The sequence below is a fragment of the Asterias amurensis genome, chromosome 1 (genome assembly GCF_032118995.1).
Source record: "Asterias amurensis chromosome 1, ASM3211899v1".
Taxonomy (NCBI): Eukaryota; Metazoa; Echinodermata; class Asteroidea; order Forcipulatida; family Asteriidae; genus Asterias; species Asterias amurensis.
The window spans coordinates 4,343,123-4,365,286 of record NC_092648.1 but is presented as its reverse complement, the minus strand read 5'-3'; the positions used below and the strand labels follow the sequence as shown (position 1 = coordinate 4,365,286).

The 22,164-nt window shown below is 39.7% G+C and overlaps 1 protein-coding gene across 4 annotated transcripts in view; it reads right to left on the bottom strand.

The window, feature by feature from the left end:
- The window catches only part of LOC139943175 (protein PALS1-like), a 112,452-nt gene that overhangs the window by 51,897 nt on the left and 38,391 nt on the right, over positions 1-22,164 (bottom strand). For all 4 annotated transcript variants that reach the window (XM_071939992.1, XM_071940008.1, XM_071940000.1 and 1 more), the window contains 2 exons: positions 4,283-4,392; positions 3,340-3,397 (listed from right to left, as the gene is read on the bottom strand). In XM_071939992.1, coding sequence (XP_071796093.1) covers positions 3,340-3,397; positions 4,283-4,392 — 168 coding nt within the window. The remainder of the gene's footprint in view (positions 1-3,339; positions 3,398-4,282; positions 4,393-22,164) is intronic.

Here is a 22,164-nt window from a genome sequence, read left to right as displayed (position 1 = left end):
AGATGTTTCCACTAGCCTATGGCCAGGGAATACCCCTACAGGAGAACACTTCATTTTGTGTAAGCCAGGGGTGAGAGTCATTACTAACGAAAAGTCTGAAACTTGGATACAAATTCAAAGGTATGTTGAAATGATAGCATTTCTACTGTTTGGTAACCCCCCTGGGGTTATAGATTCCAAGGACTTTTGGATAACAGTATCCCAAAGCACTAGAGAAGTGCACCAAATGAGCAGGATTTCTTTAAATGTGGACAAAGAAGTTGCCCGATTTTCTTCACCCGGCCGACATAAAATGTCTGAATTAAGCCATAAGTCTGAACAATCTTATCCCTGGTAAGCACAATGCAGTTCCGATAAGTTAGTCCTGTCTTGAGTTTGCTAGCCAGACTGGCCTGAAAACACTGGCCTCTGGTCAGTTGTCAAGTGTAAATCTTGGGCCCCGTACTCAGGTGCTCTAAGTAGCCTCTGGCCAGTTGTATATGTGAGAACATTTCATTTTGTGCTATAAGCTCAATACAGTTCCGATAAATTAGTACCAGGAACTGTACCTGGAGACAGCCTGACAAGTTTCACTAAATCTATTAGGGGTTTTCTGAGTAAAATAAATTCAGTGTCCCAAACAATCTGGATTTAGCTAGCTTAGTCTCTGATCCATAATTGGTCAATTTGGTTAATTCGAAGCATAGACGCCTGGTCACACAATTCAGTAGAAATATATACAGACTGTCGAATCATATTTAGAGAGTTGAACTGATGATTCTTAAAGGCACTGCAGCCGATTTCCAGAAATGCTAGGATGAATCCTATCTCGAGTTAGGATGAGTAACCCTTGTTGCACAACTTTGTTTGCTTTCAGATGCATAACAAAAGGCTTCAGATGTATAATAAAAGGCTTCAGGCCTGATTTGAGTGAAAAATTACCTTTTTCTTAAAAACTATGTTAGTTCTGAGGGGGCCGTTTCTCACAATGTCTTGTACTATCAACAGCTAGTTGCACGTTACCAAATAAGTTTTTATGCTAAAATTTTTTTTGAATAATTATCAATTGGTGTCAAGTGCCTTTAATGTGCCTGGGGTCTCCATGGAAAATAAAGTATGCATACTGACTATGAGAACCAACATTAAGAAGGAATAATTCAAGGACATATTATATTTCAATACGACAACCTTACATCACAATAACTTCTTGGCTAATATTTCATCCAGTCAAATTGAATTTTTGATTTCAATGATACATATTTTGTAACTCGAGCCGTTGTGGCAATTTTATGGATCATCCATTACGATACATGATCGTATCATAATTATTGTCAACAAAATATACAATTTCTCCACCGTCAGTTTCCCTTGTGGTTTATAACTTGAAAGTCATAATTAGTGATGCCGATTGCCTAGATGATCCTTAGCTTCCAGTCATTTCAAATATAGACGTGGTAATGGCATTTGGATGGTAATGGGTCAGCGCGTAATGATCAAACTGAGCCCTTGTCGTTTCAAATGGACGTCAGAACTATTGCCAGTGGTCCAACTTCAAACAGCTGCTTCAGCACAAAAAGTAGATAAGTATATGAACATTATGCTTACCAGATTCAGGTTACCAGCCAAAGTACCATGTCACATGTACCATTTGTAACTTGTATCCGACTCATTTCTGCTAATAATTTATTGGCTGTTCTTATCCATGTTTAGCGCTCACAAAGGAGCTTCAACATTCAGTTTGATTTGAAGAACAGGGCAATCATATGAATACTTCCACATTTCCATTATAGCAACTGGTGAATTTCAGCAAAAAAGAAATCTATTTGACTAAGAGAGGTTTGCGATAGCATCGTGTGAATATCTCTTTTGAGTAGTGTTAGTTCTGAAATAAAACCGGTGAACAACTCCACGTTTCAATCAGTATGCTCTGATCGTCTTCAGAAGAATGAAGACTATAAGACTGTCAGAGTTGGGATGTTTTTGCTCATGGCTAGGGTGTGGTTGCTATTAAAACGGAAATGCCCCACTATTGGCAATATTGATATCTGTGGACAGCTACTACTGTCAGACGGACTATCTTTGGACCCGTCCCTCTGTTCTGGATAAAGACAGACTGTCTGACCCTGTTAGTCCCTTCCCAGTCCTAGCTATCTCTGTCTGGAACAACTCAGATAGTGATGGGGGGTGGATAGTGTGGGTCAACGAAGTCATGTTTGCAACCCATCTTTTGGAAATAGTGTGCATCACAAAGATGAACTTGACCTTAGTTGGAGCCCCTCTTTTTAGAATTGCCGTCATCAAGGATTGCATTGTGACATCACACTTTGCTTAGCAAATAAGATTGATTGATTGACTTTGAATCAAAATCCCTCAAGAGACTGCAGTTTAAAAAGAGGGTTGGTTCTTCAATCTCTTAGTGAATCATCGTTTTGGGGAAAGGTAAATCAATTTTATTTATTTAGTTTCCAATATTTTTACAGACAAATTCTTATAGGAAAAATGACCGGGTAAATGTCATCAAACTCTGCAGTAATTCTTTAGGCAGAAGTCACAAAGGTCTATTTTTTCCTGTTATTATTGTGCTTGTTCACATTGGGCTTATTGCTTCAATTACATAATATAACCCCCCCCCCCCCCACAACTCACCCTCAACTTGACAATTCATACAAGCACGGAAAGCAATCTGTTAATCCTGTACAAACAATGTAAGATTACCAAACCTATACTGCCCTCTATTGGCTGGATATGTCAATGGAAGTAGGCTTGGGAGGTAAAGTCTGCAAGAATTACTGAACACTAGTTTCTTATAAAACCAAGTAATAAACTGTGCAAGTCATCACCAGGCCTGTATGCTTCGTTTTTTGAAAGGGCAACAGCACTCCTTGGTAAAGGGCACCCTTCTTAGGTAAAGGACACCCTATGAGGAAATTATATATTTCTACTAGAGCATTTCAAGGGCACCAAGGCAATGACCGGGGTGCATGGAGGCAATCGCCTTCATTGCCTCCATGAAGTATCAGGCCTGCATCATGTACACATTGGGAACTAACAAAGTGCTCACTTTTGTTCTTATCACACATTTGGTAATTACTCAAAATATATAATAGTATAAAAACTGACTTGGTAACGAGCAAAGGAGAGCTGTTGAAAGTATAAAACATTGTGAGAAACGTCTCCCTCTGAATTAAACATATTTTTTTAGAAAAAGGTAATTTATAATTTATCACTAACATATTTGAATCTGAGAACCAAATATGTATTATGCCTTTAAAGCAATGAAACCAACGCTCCCTGAAATGTTTTAGAATAAATGCAAGGCCCGCAGTCTATATGGAAATGGGAAGTGAATTAAGCACTTACCATTGTACAGTCCCATTCTCCGCTTGACTCTCAACGATATCGTTCGAGATCGTACACACTATTGAGGGGAAAAAAAATACTTCTATTATAGGGATCCAGCAAATCATGACCAATTCAATGATCCAACCACTTCACTCCTTAACATAATTCATCTGACGTCATCACTCAAATTGTGGTTTCGTCATTTTGGACGTCAGATTCCCTGCGTTTCGTTTCACTGTGTAATGTGCACTTTGCAAGGCATGTAACTTTAATGGCTTTGTGAAAAGTTGGGGAGGTAGTGTACTCAGCTCTACCAGCCAGGCTCCTAGTGGGTGCTACCCATGCCCAGGTAGGTACACATCCTTACAAACTATGAAGGGGGTAACCCCGTTTCAGCCCCAGGAGTAGGTGACAATGTGCCCCTGGTGGCAGTTGATTTGGGTCAACAACCCAAATCAGTTAAGTGAAGACCTAGAGTGGCTGTCCACCCTTGTGATGTTAGGCGATATCTCATTTACAAAGTCAAGTGCACATGGCAAGACCAATACGTATGTTTACTTGCAATTTTGACTCCCATGTGTAATGCAAATGAATGGCATCTATAAAATAGAAAAATACACGCAAGTAATAAATAATTGCTCTCATCCTTTAGTTTACCATGTACACTGCCGCAACGCTCCAAAATCAGGCAGGCGTGTCTATTTCGTTTTGGAAAGGGCAAGGGCACCAGGGCATTTCTCCTTAGTAATGGGCACCCTATGAGTAAATGGTAAATTTCTACTGGAGCTTTTAAAGGGCACTAAGGCATCAACCAGGGGCAACGGACGGAGGCAATCGCATTTGTTGTCTCCAAGAAGTATCAGGCCTGATCAGGTACACAAGTAAATGGCACGACTAATTAACTAATATCAAATGGGATTTTACAAGAGAGAACTCCTGAGAACCAGAAGAACGCACTGACCTGGTGGATGTGGCTGATGACCTCTGCGTGTGAAGCATTCTGGAGAGATTTACCGTTGACCTCTAAGATTTCATCGCCGACCTCAAGGTCAGATCTATCCGCTGGAGAACCTGTCAGGATTATAAATAAATAAAACGTTAGACTTTAATGAAAAATAAATTTGATTATTTAAAAGGATAGGAAGACAAGAAGATGCTGTTTATATTGTATTTTTATCCTTACAACAATATGTAGGCCTACGCTTTTTTTTGAAAGGGCAAGAGCACCAAGGCATTTTCTCCTTGGTAAAGGGCACTCTATGAGGAAATTGCAAATTTCTACAGGGGCATTTCAAGGGCACCAAGGCAATGACAAAGGGGCATGGAGGCAATCGCCTTTGTTGCCTCCAAGAACTTTCTTATGTTCCGTTAAAATTGTCAAGACTCAAGATTGAACCCTGGTTATTCTCAGAGCTAACATCTTGTTTCCTTGAAGAAAATTATTTCGCTACTCAAAGCAAAGCTTCAGATCTAAGATACTTATAGAACCCTACATTGAACTCCAGAGCAATTTACTGAGATACTTTCTCTACCATAAGAAATGTTTCCCGAACTTTCAGACACTGATTAGGATGGTGTGTCTGATCCCATTTTCAGCATAATCAGTTTGCCTTTGCAGTCCTCAATCCTGGTCTGGCACTGGTCATGTGGTGGTGTGTCTGATCCCACGTAAAGCATTATTATAATCAGTTGATCAGTCCTCAATCCAACAGAATCAAACAAAACATGCAGTTGGATTTTAAGGGGTAGTGGTGTGACCTTAGGCCAATTTATTCTCTTTGGCATACAACTTACAAGTAACATCATACGAAAATAGTAAACAGCCATGAATGTTCCCAATTCCATTTGAACAAACAAGCACAAATCTGCCACAAGAGGGCGCTAGTTCAGAAGGTTGGTAACAAATAAAACATTTGGCAAATGTATTCACTATGGCCAATGATTGAAAAGCTACTACACTTGGTCATGTACAGATGATATGCATTCACAATTCGACTGACTTTTATGCAACTATTGTAGCCTACTCCTTTCTACAAATCATATCTAAATAATTTATGTGCAGGTTCATTACAATTTAATAACCACTACTTTCTTTCTGGAATAAAACATACTAACTCTCAATTTATGATTGCCTTGTTGCTCCTCTAGTCATCGCTTGGTGCCCCTTGAAATGTTCAAACGTAATCATGCTTAACTTCCTCATACAGGTGCCCTATGAATGAGAAAAGGCCTTGGTGTCCTTGCCCTTTCAAAAACAAAACATCAGGCACGCAAAAGCCCGAAGATACAAGTGAAAACTTGATGTTCAAGAAACACCAGTTTTACTTGTGGGAGGAAGGTCCAACAGTGGATGGGATGGGAAACCCACACAATCAAAGACAGAATGAAAACCCAATTCACGTAAAACTTTGGTGACAATATATCAATTATAGAAATTCAATGATCTAAGGGAGTGATTTCCTTGGTGAAGGCCCCCCCCCCCAAACCTCAATACCCAATAAAACTTCATAAATTAACAAATGACTAAATGACTTTGCAGTTCAAGTCTCTTTCAATTTCCACAAGACAATCTATCAATTGTTCAAAGACCCATGAAAGATTTCCTCAGAATAACCCCGCCCCCCTCCCCTCACGAACACCCCAGCAGAAAGAAAGTAAACATGAATAAATAAATTAATGAATAAAATAATCACAAAAACCCAGTTCATTGTCATCAGGACTTTTTTTTCATTCCCACAAGCCGATCTATTGATTAATAAGTGCCTAATTGCGTACAATTGGTCCCGTGATCAAATAAGCGCAGCCAAAATCGGCTGGATTTGTCCCGCTCAAGGGCTCCGATCTGACAGAAAAACAATGATATGGATCGGCCGTGGCATTGGAATAATTGAATTAACGTGTATAATATAACAACTGCATTAGTAGTGCAGGGGTAGACTGGCTATCACAGTCATAACATGATGGGGTGTATGCAAAAGCAGGCCTGGAACTCCAGGCAAGGCCATTTTATTATGCAAAGGGCACTTCCATTGGGAATATCTTAAAGTCTCTGGGAATATTTTGAAGGGGCACCAAGGCCAACCATTAATTAGTTATGAAGGGGTAGACTGGCTATCACAGTCATAACATGATGGGGGTACACTCACTGTATGCATTACCAGGCCGGGAATTCCATTTTTGAAAGGGCAAGGATATTTTTATTTTTATTCAGAAGGCACGTCCATTGGAAAATCTGAAAGTCTATGGGCATATTTTGAAGGGGGCACCAAGGCAGGGGTAAGGTGGCTATCACAGTCATCATATGATGGGGTTACACTCACTGTGCATGCGTTACCAGGCTTGTAATTCCACCTGTACATTGAACACAATACAAGTGTTTTCAATTAATGTTGAATTACCAACAGCAGCAAAAAAAATGTAATTGTGTTTTACACATAGAATAATAATCACAACACTAATTTTCACCATACGCGACTTCACACTGTTTGACGTCAACTGGGAACTATCTATAGATTATGACTTCCACAGAAAATTGTGTTAAAGTTTTGATTGTGGACGTCAGCCATTACAATTCAGGGCTGATTTTCAATTTTGTCAGCAGGCCTTCAATTGCGCTCATGAAAGGGCACAGCAATTTTCCTCTAGGGCCCTTTTCGAAACGACGGCTTTCTACTCATAGAACATTTCAAGGGCATCGAGGCAATGACCAGGGGGCTTGGAGGCAATCGCCTCTGTTGCCTCCGTGAAGTATCAGGCCTGTATCAAATGAAGCTTGATCTGCCTCTTTTGCAACCCAGACAATTTTATTGAATTGGTTTTCTTTAAGCTTGCTAAAAGGGTCCGACGCATTTACGTGTCTACAAAACCAACACAACCCAAGGTTCCATGTTTTTACCATTCCAAAATAACTCGATACAGAGTCAATGTTTCCTATCAAACTCAAGCATAATTGAATTCATGACTATTGAAACTTTCATAGTGTTCTCCCAAGGTTGCTTCATTTAGAATTTCCTCCAAAAGATTGATGTTTACTCATTCACCGAAACAATAACAACAGTGGCTTCTTATAGCTCTCATATCTGTCACTGAGTGACACTCAAGGCGCTTCAATATTCAGTATTTTCCTGCAAAGTATTGTAGACCTCAATTTGATGTATGAGAACAATTCCTTTACATAGTCCCATGTAATGGTTTATCAGGTGCAATATGCAGCCAATTTAACCAGAAACACTGTGGTGAACACCTTCTCTTTACATTGTACATGGACTGGGTTCTATTACACAAATGTATGTTTTCTCGTTCACCGAATTAGTGGCTTCTTATTAAAAGCGTTCGTATGTGTCACTCAGTGATGCTCAAGATGGTTTAACTTTCAGTACTTTCCCGCAAGGTATTGTGGAATTACATGCATATTTTGAAGTACATGTATGACACCAATTCTTTAAAACAGCATCACATTCTAAGGTGCTATGGTGCAATTTACAGCCATTCAAACCAGGAACATGCGGGCGAACGCCTTCTCTTTTCGATAAGATAACTAGGTTCTTTTATGGTGCATTTCACAACACACAGGTACATGGCTTTACGCCTCATCTGAAAGATGCAGCAACAATGGTGTAAGTGTCTTGCTTTTAAGGACAATAGACCGATCCATTACGCCCCGCCTCCTTACCAGTTGACCAATCACAGCCCCGAAACCCGATCACCATTAGTGCAAAGATCACCAAACAGTTCAAATGGTGATCAGATTTCGCAGTTGTGATTGGTCAATGATAATTGGGCCTGGCTTAATGGATCGGTGTAAGTGTCATGACCGGAACTCGAACCCACACTCAACCCACACTCAACAGAAACACCAGAGTTTGAGTCCAGTGCTCTTATCTGCTCAGCCACAGCACACCATGAAATGGTTTTGTTTTCAAATTCATTCTTGATCTCTTTGTTTTCCAATAGGGACATGTTCATAAATTGTTTACTTTGAAAAACATCAACAACAAGATGAAACTGATTGAAAAAAATGCAACTGATAGCTTAACTTCCTTACTGGAAAAATTAAAAATGACAGGACATCATCGTGCCGTCAAATCCAGCTTTATTTACATTCTCTGCAAGAGCAATATTTCCTAAAATGTTTTTACTAAACAAAGAAATATCTAAGCGGCCTTGTCTGAGTGTAACGTTTTTCTTTCACATCTAAAAGAACACGATCTTTTTATAAAACAATGTCTTAAAACTAAACATAAATAAAATCCTTTGTTGACATTCCTCCAACGTTACCAAAGAGTCACAATTGTACTGTCCAATTCCAGATTATATAAAGATAATCTTGTTTTGGAGACACAAAGTGTGAATGCAAGGTGAATTCTCACACATTTGCGTCACAGTGTCTGCGTACTAGCACTTAAAGGATTTGGGTACTTTTTCAAAATGTCCACAGATTTACATGAAACTTACAGGGTTTAAAGATAATGATAGTGGAAAGCTTCCCTTCAAATCTTACTTACTGAGGTGCTGTAGTTGTTGAGGAATGAGAAAAACAATGTCATGAAAATACGTTTGTAAATGATTAAAATAATTTTCATGCCATTGTTTTACTCATTTCCCAAAAACTATAGCACTTCAGCAAGTAATATTTTCAGGGAAGCTTTCTACTATCATTATCTTCAAACGGTGTAAGTTTAGTGTAAATCTGTGTGGACATTGTGTTTTTGTGTCCTACAAAAGTTACGTATAGACCCTTTAAATTTACTGGTGCAGTGCAATCTCCTTTAACTAGAGAGACATGAGTCAAATACCTCATAAAAAATATACCTCATAAACAAAACACAATCATCTACAAAACAGAAATCATCATTAATTATAGATGAGTGTACATCCTATCCTGCCTTTAGCTTTAGCTTTCTGTTGCCTTTAATTTTGCCATTAAAAGAAATTGACCTTTATTGCATGCAGATATACTGTACTTCAACCCAACCTTTATTTGAAATCTTTTACAATACACAGGCATGATTATTTTGTCCTTGGGGGGAAAAAAGAAGAAGAAAAAATGTTTGAGCACAAGGGCTGCCCTACTTATAATAATAATAATAATAATAATAATAATAATAATAATAATATTGACTTGTATATAGTGTAATTCCAAATAATTATCATTGCATTTTGAACAATATTACCCGGTCAATGGGCAATTTTTTTTTTCTTTCCTGAAACCATCTCTGCTCCCTTGGGGAGTATACAGTTTGTCAGGCCTGATACTTCACGAAGGTAACAAAGGCAATCCCCTCCATGCCCCCTTGCCATTGCCTTGGTGTCCTTGAAATGCTCAGGGGTGGATTTCACAAAGAGTTAAAGACTACTCTTATCTCGAGTTAGGACGCGTTATTCGTCCTAACTTAGGACTAGCCTCAGGTTTTTAGTAGCTCCTAGGACTAGTCCTCAAGTAAGAGCCTGTCCCAACTCTTTGTGAAATCGACCCCTGGAAATTTACAATTTCCTCATAGGGTGCCCTTTACCAAGGAGAAATTGCCTTGGTGCCCTTGCCCTTTCCAAAATGAAGCATACAAGCCTGGTATGTGATGCCACGGATAGCACCACGAGGCTGTAAAGTATTAAGGGGCGTAGCGCACTAAGCTAAATTAACCATCTTTGCCCTCACAGGTACCCATTCACCCCTGGATGATGAGAAGCAAGTGCAGTGTCTTTCTCAAGGTCACAAGTGTCAAGACAGGGGTTCGAACCCACACCCTGATGACTCAGCAACCATGAACTTAAGTCCAATGCACTGCCCACGACAAGCCATGATTTAATAGATTTTCCAGACTATTTAATCACAGTTTTAAAATAAAAAAAATCCAGAGGCAAAATAATTGGAAATCAAACTAAAATAAGAAGAGTTTCCTGCATGTTAATTTCATAAAAACTGCTCCGAGGCCCTGCACAAGGCGCCGCATAAATATTATTATGATTCAAATTTATTACTATTATTATTAAAAATACGACTGGTGAAAGCTCATTCGTTACCACCACGAAATGGACAAAACGAGGCTGCAACAATTGAATTACACGCACCACAGTCAAGCCAACACCGAGTGTTCACAGATTCTGACTGTACTATGATGATGCTACTGATGGATGAGTACAAATTGCAGCCATTGCATTTCTCTTTGGACTTCATGGGTCAATGATTGTGTACTCTGCGTTATAAACCAGGGCTCCTTTAGAATAGAATAAAAAATATATATATCTCTTTGATGCAAAGAGAAGTCCATTGTGACAATCCATACAACAGTTAAAGACAAACGTTACCTGACAAACGTTGGTTTTCGGAGCTGTTTGTATTTTTTATTGGGGGGGGGAGTGGGGGTGGGGGGGTGTTTGTTTGTTTGTGTGTTTGGTGGGGTGTTTGTTTGTTTGTTAGTTTGTTTTAATCCTATACAAATACAGACATACATGAAAACACTGAACAAGATTTGATTTAGTGTTAGCCAGAGCACCGTCTGGTCGTCTTTGGACACCCTATTTTATCTGTTACAATACATACGATATAGATCATGTACAATAAAAAAAAAACTGTACAATTTAATTTCAAAAGGTGATCGCATTTTTGAGTTATCGCCGAAAAATCCAGAGCGGTTATGTCCGCGTGACGATGGTGCAAGGAGTCAATAGCTGTATTGTATTTTTATTGAACACTAGAGGATTGTAATAAATTTACCCTACTTCCATAAACCCAATGATGTATCGCCACTATGAAGTATCAGGGAGCAATACTCAGCAATACTTTGTGTCAGTAACTCACATACGAAGTGACATTGACTGATCAACGAACCTCATCTTCTAGACATAAAACCTAAGTGCCTCGTCCCTGCTTGTCCGATTTTATCAAGAAGTACATGAACTACAGGCCCTTTTTGTTGCGCTGATTCTGTACCTACAACATTTCCTCTTTACTGAGAACTGCCTTAAGGCGTTATGGGGGGGGGGGGTAGTTCAAGGGGCCGCAAATGTGTGCTTTTCAGACCTGATGCTTCATTCACAGTTTGTCCTTGTTTAAAGTACCTCTTTAAGATGAGAAATTAAATTTATATTGGAAAATTTGTAAGGTCCACAAAGGAAATGACATGGGGCATGAAGACAATGACCAGGGGCATAGAGGCAATGGTATCCATTGCCTGCCTTTCGGAAGTACGAGGCCTCACACTGAAAAAATTGTTAGCCGTAGGAGTGTCTGGGTGTCTTTTGGACACCCTGTTTTGAATTTTGGACACCCTGTTTTATCTATTACAATACATGTGAGTGTATTCTAAGTTTGAACACGTGATTCCAGGTCTGCTCTTAGAGCAAAAAAGCTCCAGATATGACCATCACATTCTTCCTCCATGGGCCCAGATGCAACATCCATGTCCTTGGTTCAGGTCAAGCATGGAGTAATCAAGTCAACAGACAAGCTTGATTATTTGCCTAACCCAGATAAGATGTATGCAATTAGCAATTAGGGCTCTGTGTTCATCAGTAACAACTGGTGTCCATCAGCTGTCCATAGAGCTAGTCAGTCTTAAACATAGGAAGTGGGGGTGGGACAGAGAGAGTTGATTAACATGGACTAAAATCACACAGGCTCTTGTCTCAAAGGATGATTTCTAATCACTCACAACAACATTGCAGGCCTGTTTGCTTCGGGCACCAAGGCATTTTCTCCCTGGTAAAGGGCACCCTATGAGGAAATTGTATTGTAAATTTCAGAGCATTTCAAGGGCACCAAGGCAATGAACAGCAGCCAATTTCACAAAGCGCTAGGATCAATCCTATCTCGAGTTAGGACGAGTAACCCATCCTAACTAAGGATGGGTTTTACATCATGGTCACAGTAAGTTGTCAGGGTGGTCATATTACCATGCGTCCCCATTGGATTTAAATTTGTCATTCTACACAAAAAATCATGGTACTTAAAAAGAAAGAAGAAAAAAGTCAAATGTAAACACCGCTCTACACTGTTCAAACCTGTGTCCAACACAGAGATCTCTCACACCATGAAAAAGTCTTTAGCAACGAGATTTAAGTGTGTCAAAAAAAAAACCCAGATGGGAATGAAGTAACTATTCCAAAGGGACAATGATGTATCATCCCTTAAGTCCTATTGGCGATAACATCACAACAGGCACTAAGTGAGGTTTGATTGCATCTCTTAATCTACAATGACAGGAGATAACATCAGCCTCAGCAGATGTGACAAGTCAGATGTAGTGATTTAAAGGCACTGGACACTATTGGTAATAACCATAGAGTTATATATAAGAACTAGAGGGAGCACGGGTGACGCATAGAGACACGCGCGCGCCATTATGTACGCGCATTGAATATGAAACACACGTTGGAGTTTGTGCTTATTGAACACTACACGATGCTGTTTTGTTCAACTTACAAAATGGCCGCACAAACACACACTGTGGGATGCCAGTTTTGTCAACTTAGAAAATGGCCGCCTGCGCGCATGCCGGAGCGCATATATAGGCCAGTGCGCCATCTAGTTCTTATATATAACTCTATAGTAATAACTCTAAACAATCATATTAGCAGAAAACCTTACTTGGTAACATGTAATGGAGAGAGGTTGATAGTATAACACGTTGTGAGAAACGTCTCCCTCTGAAATGATGTAGTTTTCGAGAAAGAAGTAATTTTCTTCGAATTTGATTTCGAGACCTCAGAATTGGATTTTGAGGTCTCAAAATCAAGCATTTGAAAGCACACAACTTGTGCAACAAGGGCGTATTTTCTATCATTTTTATCTTGCAACTTTGACAACCAATTGAGCTCAATTTTTCACAGGTTTGTTATTTTATGCATATGTTGAGATACACCAAGTGAAAAGACTGGTCTTTGACAATTACCAATAGTGGCCAGTGTCTTCAACAGACTAGAGTGTTTAAACACAAGTACGGCTGTGTGTGGTATGGCTGTGATGATCCACTGAGACGAAACTAGTGCTGAGTCAGTCACAATCCACGCAATTCAGTTTTGACACTATTTTATGGATGTCCGTTTTTATTTTGCTCGTCCTATAACCCAAAATGCATCAACCCTTTAAGAGAAGACCATTTGCCCAAACTCATCAATCATGCACACGACAACCTGCCACTTTCGGATGTCAAGTAGATCTGGGCTACCCAGGAACATGAGAACAGATTGACAAACAAAAAAGGTAATTAAAGAGTACAGCCATGCCCTTTTCATCCTCTTTTCATCCTTGACAAACACACCTGATAAATTAATGAAACATTTCCAGTCACTCTGTGCCCTTGATGCCCCAACCCTATCCTGTGACAATCAGTTAATGATCATTGTAGAAGAAGAAGATGAAGAAGAGTCGAAGAAGAAAAACTAGATATTAAGTTTTTGTTAACTACAATAACCAGGTGTTTTTGAGTGATGTCATCAAATTGAGATTGAATGAATTGCTGCAGCACCCCTGAACATACATATTGACAAAATAGGGAGACTGTCAACATAGGGCTAGATAGCTCAGTTGGTAGAGCGCCAGTATGTTTCAAGAGGTTGTTGGTTCGAATCCCACTCAATTTATCTTTTTTTCAACCCCACATCATTTTAAATTTACCCACTCAGATTCCCTTGTGGTTTATAATATTTAAATGAGTTGTCGACATCATTTCACCTGGGTCAGTGGTTAGATTTTTTGTTCAATACATTTAGCTTGAACTTCTGGTTTGAACTGGAATTCAAGTTCAAATGGGCGACACACCTTATAAAAAACATTCTCCTGATAAAAACACCTGAGGTCATATAGAATGTGCATTCAATGATTGAATAATACTTCATATCTCTGGCTGGTCTGTCCAAGATTCATGATAATATGAGCAGGTGGTAGCCTCCCTTATCCACAAAGTCAGCGTTTTGTCTCACAACGACTAACTGCTTTTTAAAGGAAACGCCGAGGTAAAAATAACAAGGGATCTCGTCCTGAATCCCAGACGGACTATTATTACAAATGTCATTAAGATTTCATCTCTTCAGAAGCTAATATGATTCATTTCATAAGTTCATCTTTGAAATATTGTATTGTAATCTTGTCAGGTACACGCATGATATTTGGTTCTTGGGAAAAAAGTAGGACAATTTGATCGGGTAAAAAGGCTGACCTACATGCACACATGGTGTATGTTTTAATACACTTTGCAGGCTATATTTAAAGGAACACGTTGCCTTGGATCGGACGAGTTGGTCTATAAAAAGCGTTTGTAACCGTTTTTTATAAAACGCAAATGGTTGGAAAGATGTTTTCAAAGTAGAATACAATGATCCACACAAGTTTGCCTCAAAATTGCACGGTTTTCCTTTTACCTTGCCAACTAAACACGGTCGGCCATTTATATGGCCGACCGTGTAAGTTCGCACAGTCAAAGGAAAACCACGCAATTTCGAGGCAAACTTGTGTGGATCATTGTATTCTACTTTTAAAACATCTTTCCAACCACATGCATTTTATAAAAAACGGTTACAAACGCTTTTTATAGACCAACTCGTCCGATCCAAGGCAACGTTTTCCTTTAATCACAATCTTGATGATTTTTCTGAGGGTTAATAAAATAGAAAGTTAGAGTTAAAGAAGGGAGAATATCATCCTGTCTCGTTCATGATTATTGATTCTGGGTTGTTGTGTTATTGGAATAAAGGGATCCAATTGGATTCACAAATATGGCTGTGATTTACAGGAAAGATCATGGCTTGCGGCTGTAAATTTTTACTGGACCAGCATTTGTATGCAATTTATTTTTTAGCAAGACCAGAATCAAAACTAGAAGAGGGTATCAATACAGTATCAATGCCAAAATGTTGTATCACCTGAAAACGCATTTATGTTGCCCACGGGTTTGAAAGTGTTCAAATGTCTCGCTTAAAAAGCTGAATGTACATGTACCTGCAAAAACCAAAAAGGCACCAATAAACAATGCTACTGCTCGAACATTTTCATTTGAGATACAAAATGCTTAAAAAGCGCAAGACTTGCACAGACACACTCAATTACATTGATTAGCTTATAAAGGAAAATGTATTGATTGATCATAGAGGTCCCTTTGACACACAAAGAAAGCAGACATTTCGTTTTTTATATACTCTAAAAATAACACCTTCCACCTGCCCTCTGACAAGTACTTACAATCTAGGCCTTCCATTTCCGCAAAACAAAAGGTGACAGACTTTTGGCAGCGTTTTATAACCATTCAAAATTAATGAGACTACAACTTCAAAGAGACAGCTCACACAATTGAAGTGCAGCTTGATTCATTTTAATGTAGGAAACCTCAAACCTGGGACCGATTTTATAGAGCTGCTTTAAAAGCTGAAAATACTGCTTAAAAACATCTGCATAGCAGAAATCTCCAGGATACCAGCCACAGTACAAAAGAGATGGTTTGGTTGGTAACCTTATTCTGGTACGCTTAATGATACTGTACTTAGCAGCAGTTAACCACTTGAGGCATTTTCTCCTTTGTAATAGGCACCCTTTGTGGAAATATAAATTTCTACTGGAGCATTTGAAGGGCACCAAGGCACCAATGACCAGGGGGCACAGAGGCAATTGCCTTTGTTACCTCTGTGAAATATCATGCCTGAAATTATTGAGAGTTTTCAAATAGTTGTCTATCAACAAGAAAACTAACAGCCATTCAATTGTGAATTATGTATAAGGCTACATGAATATTTTGGTATATTATCCTTTCCTTGGTCAATAAATAAATAACTCAAATAAAATTTTAAAAAATTACAAATTAAAACCTGAATTTTCAAGTCAGAACGGCCAAAACAAACAGACCTAGTTCCTTTGAAAGAGATTAAAATTAATAAATTCAAAGCAAACAGGATCTCTCAACTAACTTAATAGTCAATTTTATGGAAATTCATTCACGCAGTTATTTTGGCTTGCGGCGAAAATGTCAACGTTCCTATTAGTTGATCGTGTGCGTGTCATGTGATACTGATATTGTGTGTCTACTTGCGCAGAGGGCATGCACATCAAACACAGATGACAATCAAGATCAACATCCTCTCGGAACAGCTTCCATTACCATGGCAACAACTTAATATCAAGGTGATTAGTCTGTCCGCCACATGCAAGTCACTTCTAAATTGGTCGATGACAATTGATGCATTATTTTCTAGACGTTAAACATATTAATAAATGGTTAGGGCCCATTGTGATTTTTCAGACCTGGAATTTCATCTTTGAAAGGGCAAGGGCGTTTTCATTTTGAAATGGGCACTTCCATTGGAAAATCTTTGAAGTCTATGGGAAAGGGGCACCAAGGCCAAGACCAGGGGCAACAGAGGGCATGGCCTCCATAACCTGCATGTAATCCCAGTCCTGTTTTTAAGGTAGGATGCAGGATTGGTGAGCTGACAAATTGAGGCCTGTTAATACCATAGATTTAGAATTAAAATAACTAGATCGGCCGTGCATACATACGACAATGCTTGTGTAGAAAAAGTTTTGGTTCGCCATGGATGCGGTAAAAATGTCACATTCGAAAGGCGACGAGCGGAAAATGAACACGCGAGATAGGCCTTTGACACGCTAAATGTCACGTGGTGACGGCAAAAAGTCACGTGCTGACAGATACGCACAGAAAATGTACTAGGGAGATAGGCAATGGCAGCCCCCATGCCAGAACCTGCGTATGTACGCGCGGCCGATCTAGTTATTCTATTCTATATCTATGGTTCATACTGAGAATGAAAAATTACAATACGAATATTGATGACACAAATTCACTATGAATAATTCGCAAAAGTGGAGCTGTGACAGAAATTTAAATGGGTACCTTCCATGGGAAAAGTAGGCACTGGCGTCAAGTTAAAAACAGATCATAATTGTCTACATATTATGTTAATATTACAAATTATGAAATCTTTAAACTTTTTGATGTTCGACATATAAAAAATAACAAAACAACTTTTGACTTGGACTGGATCCAAGGATGCCTCACAAATATTCAAAACAAAATGTCTCTTGCCTTCATCTGTTAGGGGGGGGGGGGGGGGATGAGTAGACTTGGACATACATTCATGTCTTTCCATTAGCCCAGCCTGTTGGGGATGTTATCAGATGTTTACTGAAAGCTGACATGCCAAACAACAGACCAATCCATAAAGCTCTCAAAGGCAATGACTAATTACAGCCCAGAGCACGTGTCCAAACAAATCTGACACATTCAAATCCCATTATAAAGTGCAAGCAGGTTTCCACCATTCGATTTGTTGTGTCATAATGCAGCGCTGCAGGACCTTTATGCAACCCACAGCAATAAACCAATCCATTAAGCTCCACCCCATTGCGTATTGACCAATCACAACACAACGAAGGTCGACAAATAAGGTCGACAAATAAGGTCCGACATGCGTGCGCGTATTGGGCGCGCCCGGCAGATTGTGCAGAAAGGCATTGGAGAGGCTCACGTGTTCTTGCTCACACGGGCGTCGTGGGCGGAGCCTAATGGATCGGTCTATTGCCAGGTTGCCTGTACTTCTGCTTAACACAGTTCCCGCATCCTGGAGATTTTTTTGCTATACAGCGAATAGTGTACAAACTTCTTATGATAGCACCTTCTTTTGAATCATCCTCCTTAAAAGCCCATATTAATATTCCTTATGGGGGACAGAACCTCCCGGGGACAGAACCTCCTTGAGACAGAACCTCCTTGAGACAGAATATCCCAGAGACCAAATCTCCGGGGGACAGATGTTCTGGGGGGGGGGGGGGCCAGAATCTCCGGGGACAGATGATCCTAGGACACCACGAGTAGCGAACACTTTCTCATACGCACAACAGAGCTGACAATCAATTCCTCTGGTGGGCGGGGCTCAATGTATCAATCACAGGAAATGGGGTAGGGTGAAAGCCACTTACTCTTGCCATCCATGAAATTTCACACATGTTAAAAACATTCTCCCGGCTAAAACATTCTCCAGGCGTATTCCAGTCATAATTTATGGTTTCAACACATTTTTTTCAGGGACTTTCCATGAAGCCATGAAAAAAGATTAGTTGCTCAATATATCAGCCTTGCAGGCAACAGAGTAAAAAAAAAAACACCTGGAAAAGACATTTTCTGGGTTTGACAGTGCCAAGTATGAAAACCATGATATTTTGTTATCAAGGCTTATTCATGAGACACACGATTCTTGTTTGAGATGTTTTTCATGTTTGAGATGAAAACACATCCCATAGGATTAAAGGGATAGCACAAATTATTTTGGGGAGAGAATGTATCATTTTATCCTGTTTAGTTTTCACACCATACATCCATAGGATCGGATCCTGAATATGGCCTGCCAGTCTGCCCCCCCCCCCCTATTCTAGACCCGGATCCGCTGTTACAATGGACTGATCCGGCCTGTCAATCAAACTGTGCGCCTTCACCCATTTGACCAATCACAGCAATGATTGTGGTCGGACAAACTCGGTCATGCGAGCGCGTAAATTTGGCATGCGCGGCAGAATCGTGCAGAATGTCATTTGGAGTGCTCGTACACGTGTCTTGCTCACGTGTGCGGTGGGCGGAGCTTAGTGGAAAGCCGGAACGGTCCATTAATTCAGGTTCACAGACTCTTTGACAAAAATACCAAACTTCTGAGGTTTGGACAAAATGTGGGTTATTTCTTTCTCCATTTGAGTGGCTGCTTAACTTCTTACAAGAAAATTTGAAAGCTCAGGTTTTGAGAAAAACCTGAAATTGACTACAGCACTAACTCCCAGTTGTGTTTTACGTACATGATGCGTGTATGTCGTAATGTCATGACACAGATGAACGGATGGGCGAATGTATGTTTAAAATGTTCACCCTGATGCACTTGAGTTTGGAGTCTCTTTCGCATGTTAACAGATTGTGCGTTCACATTGGCGACATGTTTGATTCAGTTACACACAGTGAGGAACAAGCGCACTGATACGCAAACAGCTACAACAGCTGTACAAAATGTCAAGCTTTTATGCAGGTTTGTAGACAAACATAGGCTATCCATACTCCCACACGGCTCCAAAATGCAGTGGTATATTGCAAGAAAATAATGGAGAAAAAACACCTCTGCAAGGGTGTTTTTGTTGCATAGAATGTTGTGCATTCAGACGCCTGAGACCTGAATTCGGCCTTTCCCAAATTCAAATTTTGGGATGAAAATTTACCTGTTTCTCTCAAACTACACTTCTTTAAAGGGGGTCATTTCTAAGAATGTTTTATAACATCAACAGCTCTCGAGTGTTCTACCAAGTAATTTCTATTAGTCATTATTTTTTAGAGTAATCACAACAAGTACACATTTCCTATAAACTTATCAAGTATAGAGCTTCCAATCTTACTTTCATTCCTGACTAACACCAAATCAAAAGCCTGTTTCAATTCATCAACAGGTGTATTAAAACATAAAAAAGGTGCTTCTTCTTGAGTGCACTCTCATGGATTTACGCCTCCCAACAGATGCTGAACTCATCTGATGAGGTCATGGGTCATCTAAGATGACAAGGTCAACCTGTTCCTCCACTCTGTGTGTCAATTTCAGCATTAAGCTATTACCTCCCTACAGCTTATAGGTTAACAATGTCAAGGTTAATAGCCAACATGCAGAAAATAGCACTGCTTGGGTCTTATTATGGCCCTATAAAGACTTGTTAAATACTGGCTATTTCGTACAGAGCAAGTTAGAGTGTGCACTATATGAGCGCTATATGAAAAACAGAGCACTCCACAGGCAGCGGATACATACATGATTGAATAACTGACGAAACAAAAAAAGAAAAGAAAACCGAATTAGAATTAGTCTCGGAAACAATAATGTCTTAAGGAGACGATTGAACACAGGCATCGAGATTGCTCCTCTTAGACAGGCAGGAAGCTCATTCCACACACGTGGGGGCAGCTATCCTCGCTGGCAAAAATCTCTGAAATTAAAATCGCTCCTTTGCATGAGCCACAACTGTATTTACACCCAGGAGGCTCCAGAAAAAAAGTGTGTTTATTTAGAATCATACTAGAGTTAAAGGCAGTGGACGTATTAGTAATTGAACAAGACTAGCCTTCACAGTGGGTGTATCTCAACATATGCACAAAATAACAAACCTGTGAAAATTTGAGCTCAATCGATCATCAAAGTTGCGAGATAATAATGAAAGAAAAATAACCCTTGTCACACGAAGTTGTGTGCGTTTAGATGGTTGATTGCGAGACCTCAAGTTCTAAATCTGAGGTCTCGAAATCAAATTCGTGGAAAATTACTGCTTTTGCGAAAACTATAGCACTTCAGAGGGAGCCGTTTCTCACAATGTTTTGTACCATCAACCTCTCCCCATTACTCGTCACCAAGAAAGGTTTTATGCCAATATATATTTTGAGTAATTACCAATAGTGTCCACTGCCTTTAAAGGGAAGGTACAGTGTATGTCTGTTAATCACTCTTACAATTAACAGCAATAAAGACGCTTGGTTAGAAGCCTACGGCAGCTTTCGATAGTATAGAGCATTTCGTGAATCATTTCATTTCAAAGTAATGTGGATGTTAACAACAACAAAACTTTCTATGCCCTAAAATTAGAATTTGAGAAGCTTTAGGGGGCCTACAGCACTAACGCGCTTCTCAGATTTAGTAAATATTCCTATTCTTGTTTTTTCAGCGATATTTCACCAAACGCGACCACCTTTTAAACTGAAACTTTCACATAGTTTAGTTTTATGGTATATTTACCTTTATAAAGGTTAAGTGACCAAACCATTCTAAAAACCAAAGATATCTAAAGGCCAACTTTGCATTTGACACACAGTCAGCTCCATGCTCTGTACCTGTGTACATACAGTTCTGACACTGTTCATCCTGACATTTACAAAAGAGCCACAGAGTCTAGCCTTCCTCGAGCACAAAATGTCAACAGCTATAAAACAGAAGGAAACTTACGAAAGAACCCTCCCAGTCAAGGCACTCTACACTCTGTCTAAAGCCATGTTGGCATTGGACTAACGTTTTACCGAGACAGTGGTTAACATTCCAAAAGGGGAAACTTACCAGCGTTCGCACTTGGATTTACTTGACTCGGGTAAACTAACCGAGACCGTGGGTAAACTAACCGAGCTGGCCCCCTGCGTGACATTGAATAGTTCAATAATCACGAAAATATTATTCTCCCATGACAAAACATGTCAGCTTCTTCGGGCCACGGACGGATGGGAGATTTAACCGAGTCGTCGCGTCTGCATTGGACTTTCTGTCTCGGTTAAACTGACCAGGTCAATCTTCCTGGGCACCTTTGGCTCGGTTAAACTACCCATTCGGGTCGGGTAAATTACCTGGGAGGAAAACCTCCTGGGCTGTTCGATTGGACTTAAAATGGGTGAGTTACCCATTGGCTCGGTTAGTTTAGCCAAATTAAGTCCAATGCAAACAGGGCTTAAGTCTCTTAATTAGAGCACACCTGGTCCCAACCTTATAAAGCTGTTAAGCAGAAAATACTACTTGGCATTGCAATACTCTTTGCTTAGCAAATATTGAGTTGGGGCACCAGCCACAATAATGCAAACTAAATGTAAATTTGGCTGGTAACCTGTTCCTGCTAAGCAATACTACGCTTTAGCAAGTAATGGGGCATACAGGAATTATGATAGAGCTTCTTATCTTAATCGCCAATTTTGTGCTCACTGTGGGAGTTTACATTTTATAACATTGCTAACCTTTTGTCTCTGTGTATTTTGTCCCGTTATATTTGTATACCTGTAGCTTATATTTATATATTTATTTTTCTAAAATTCTGAAGGGTTTTAATCATTGATGCACACTGGAAGGCAA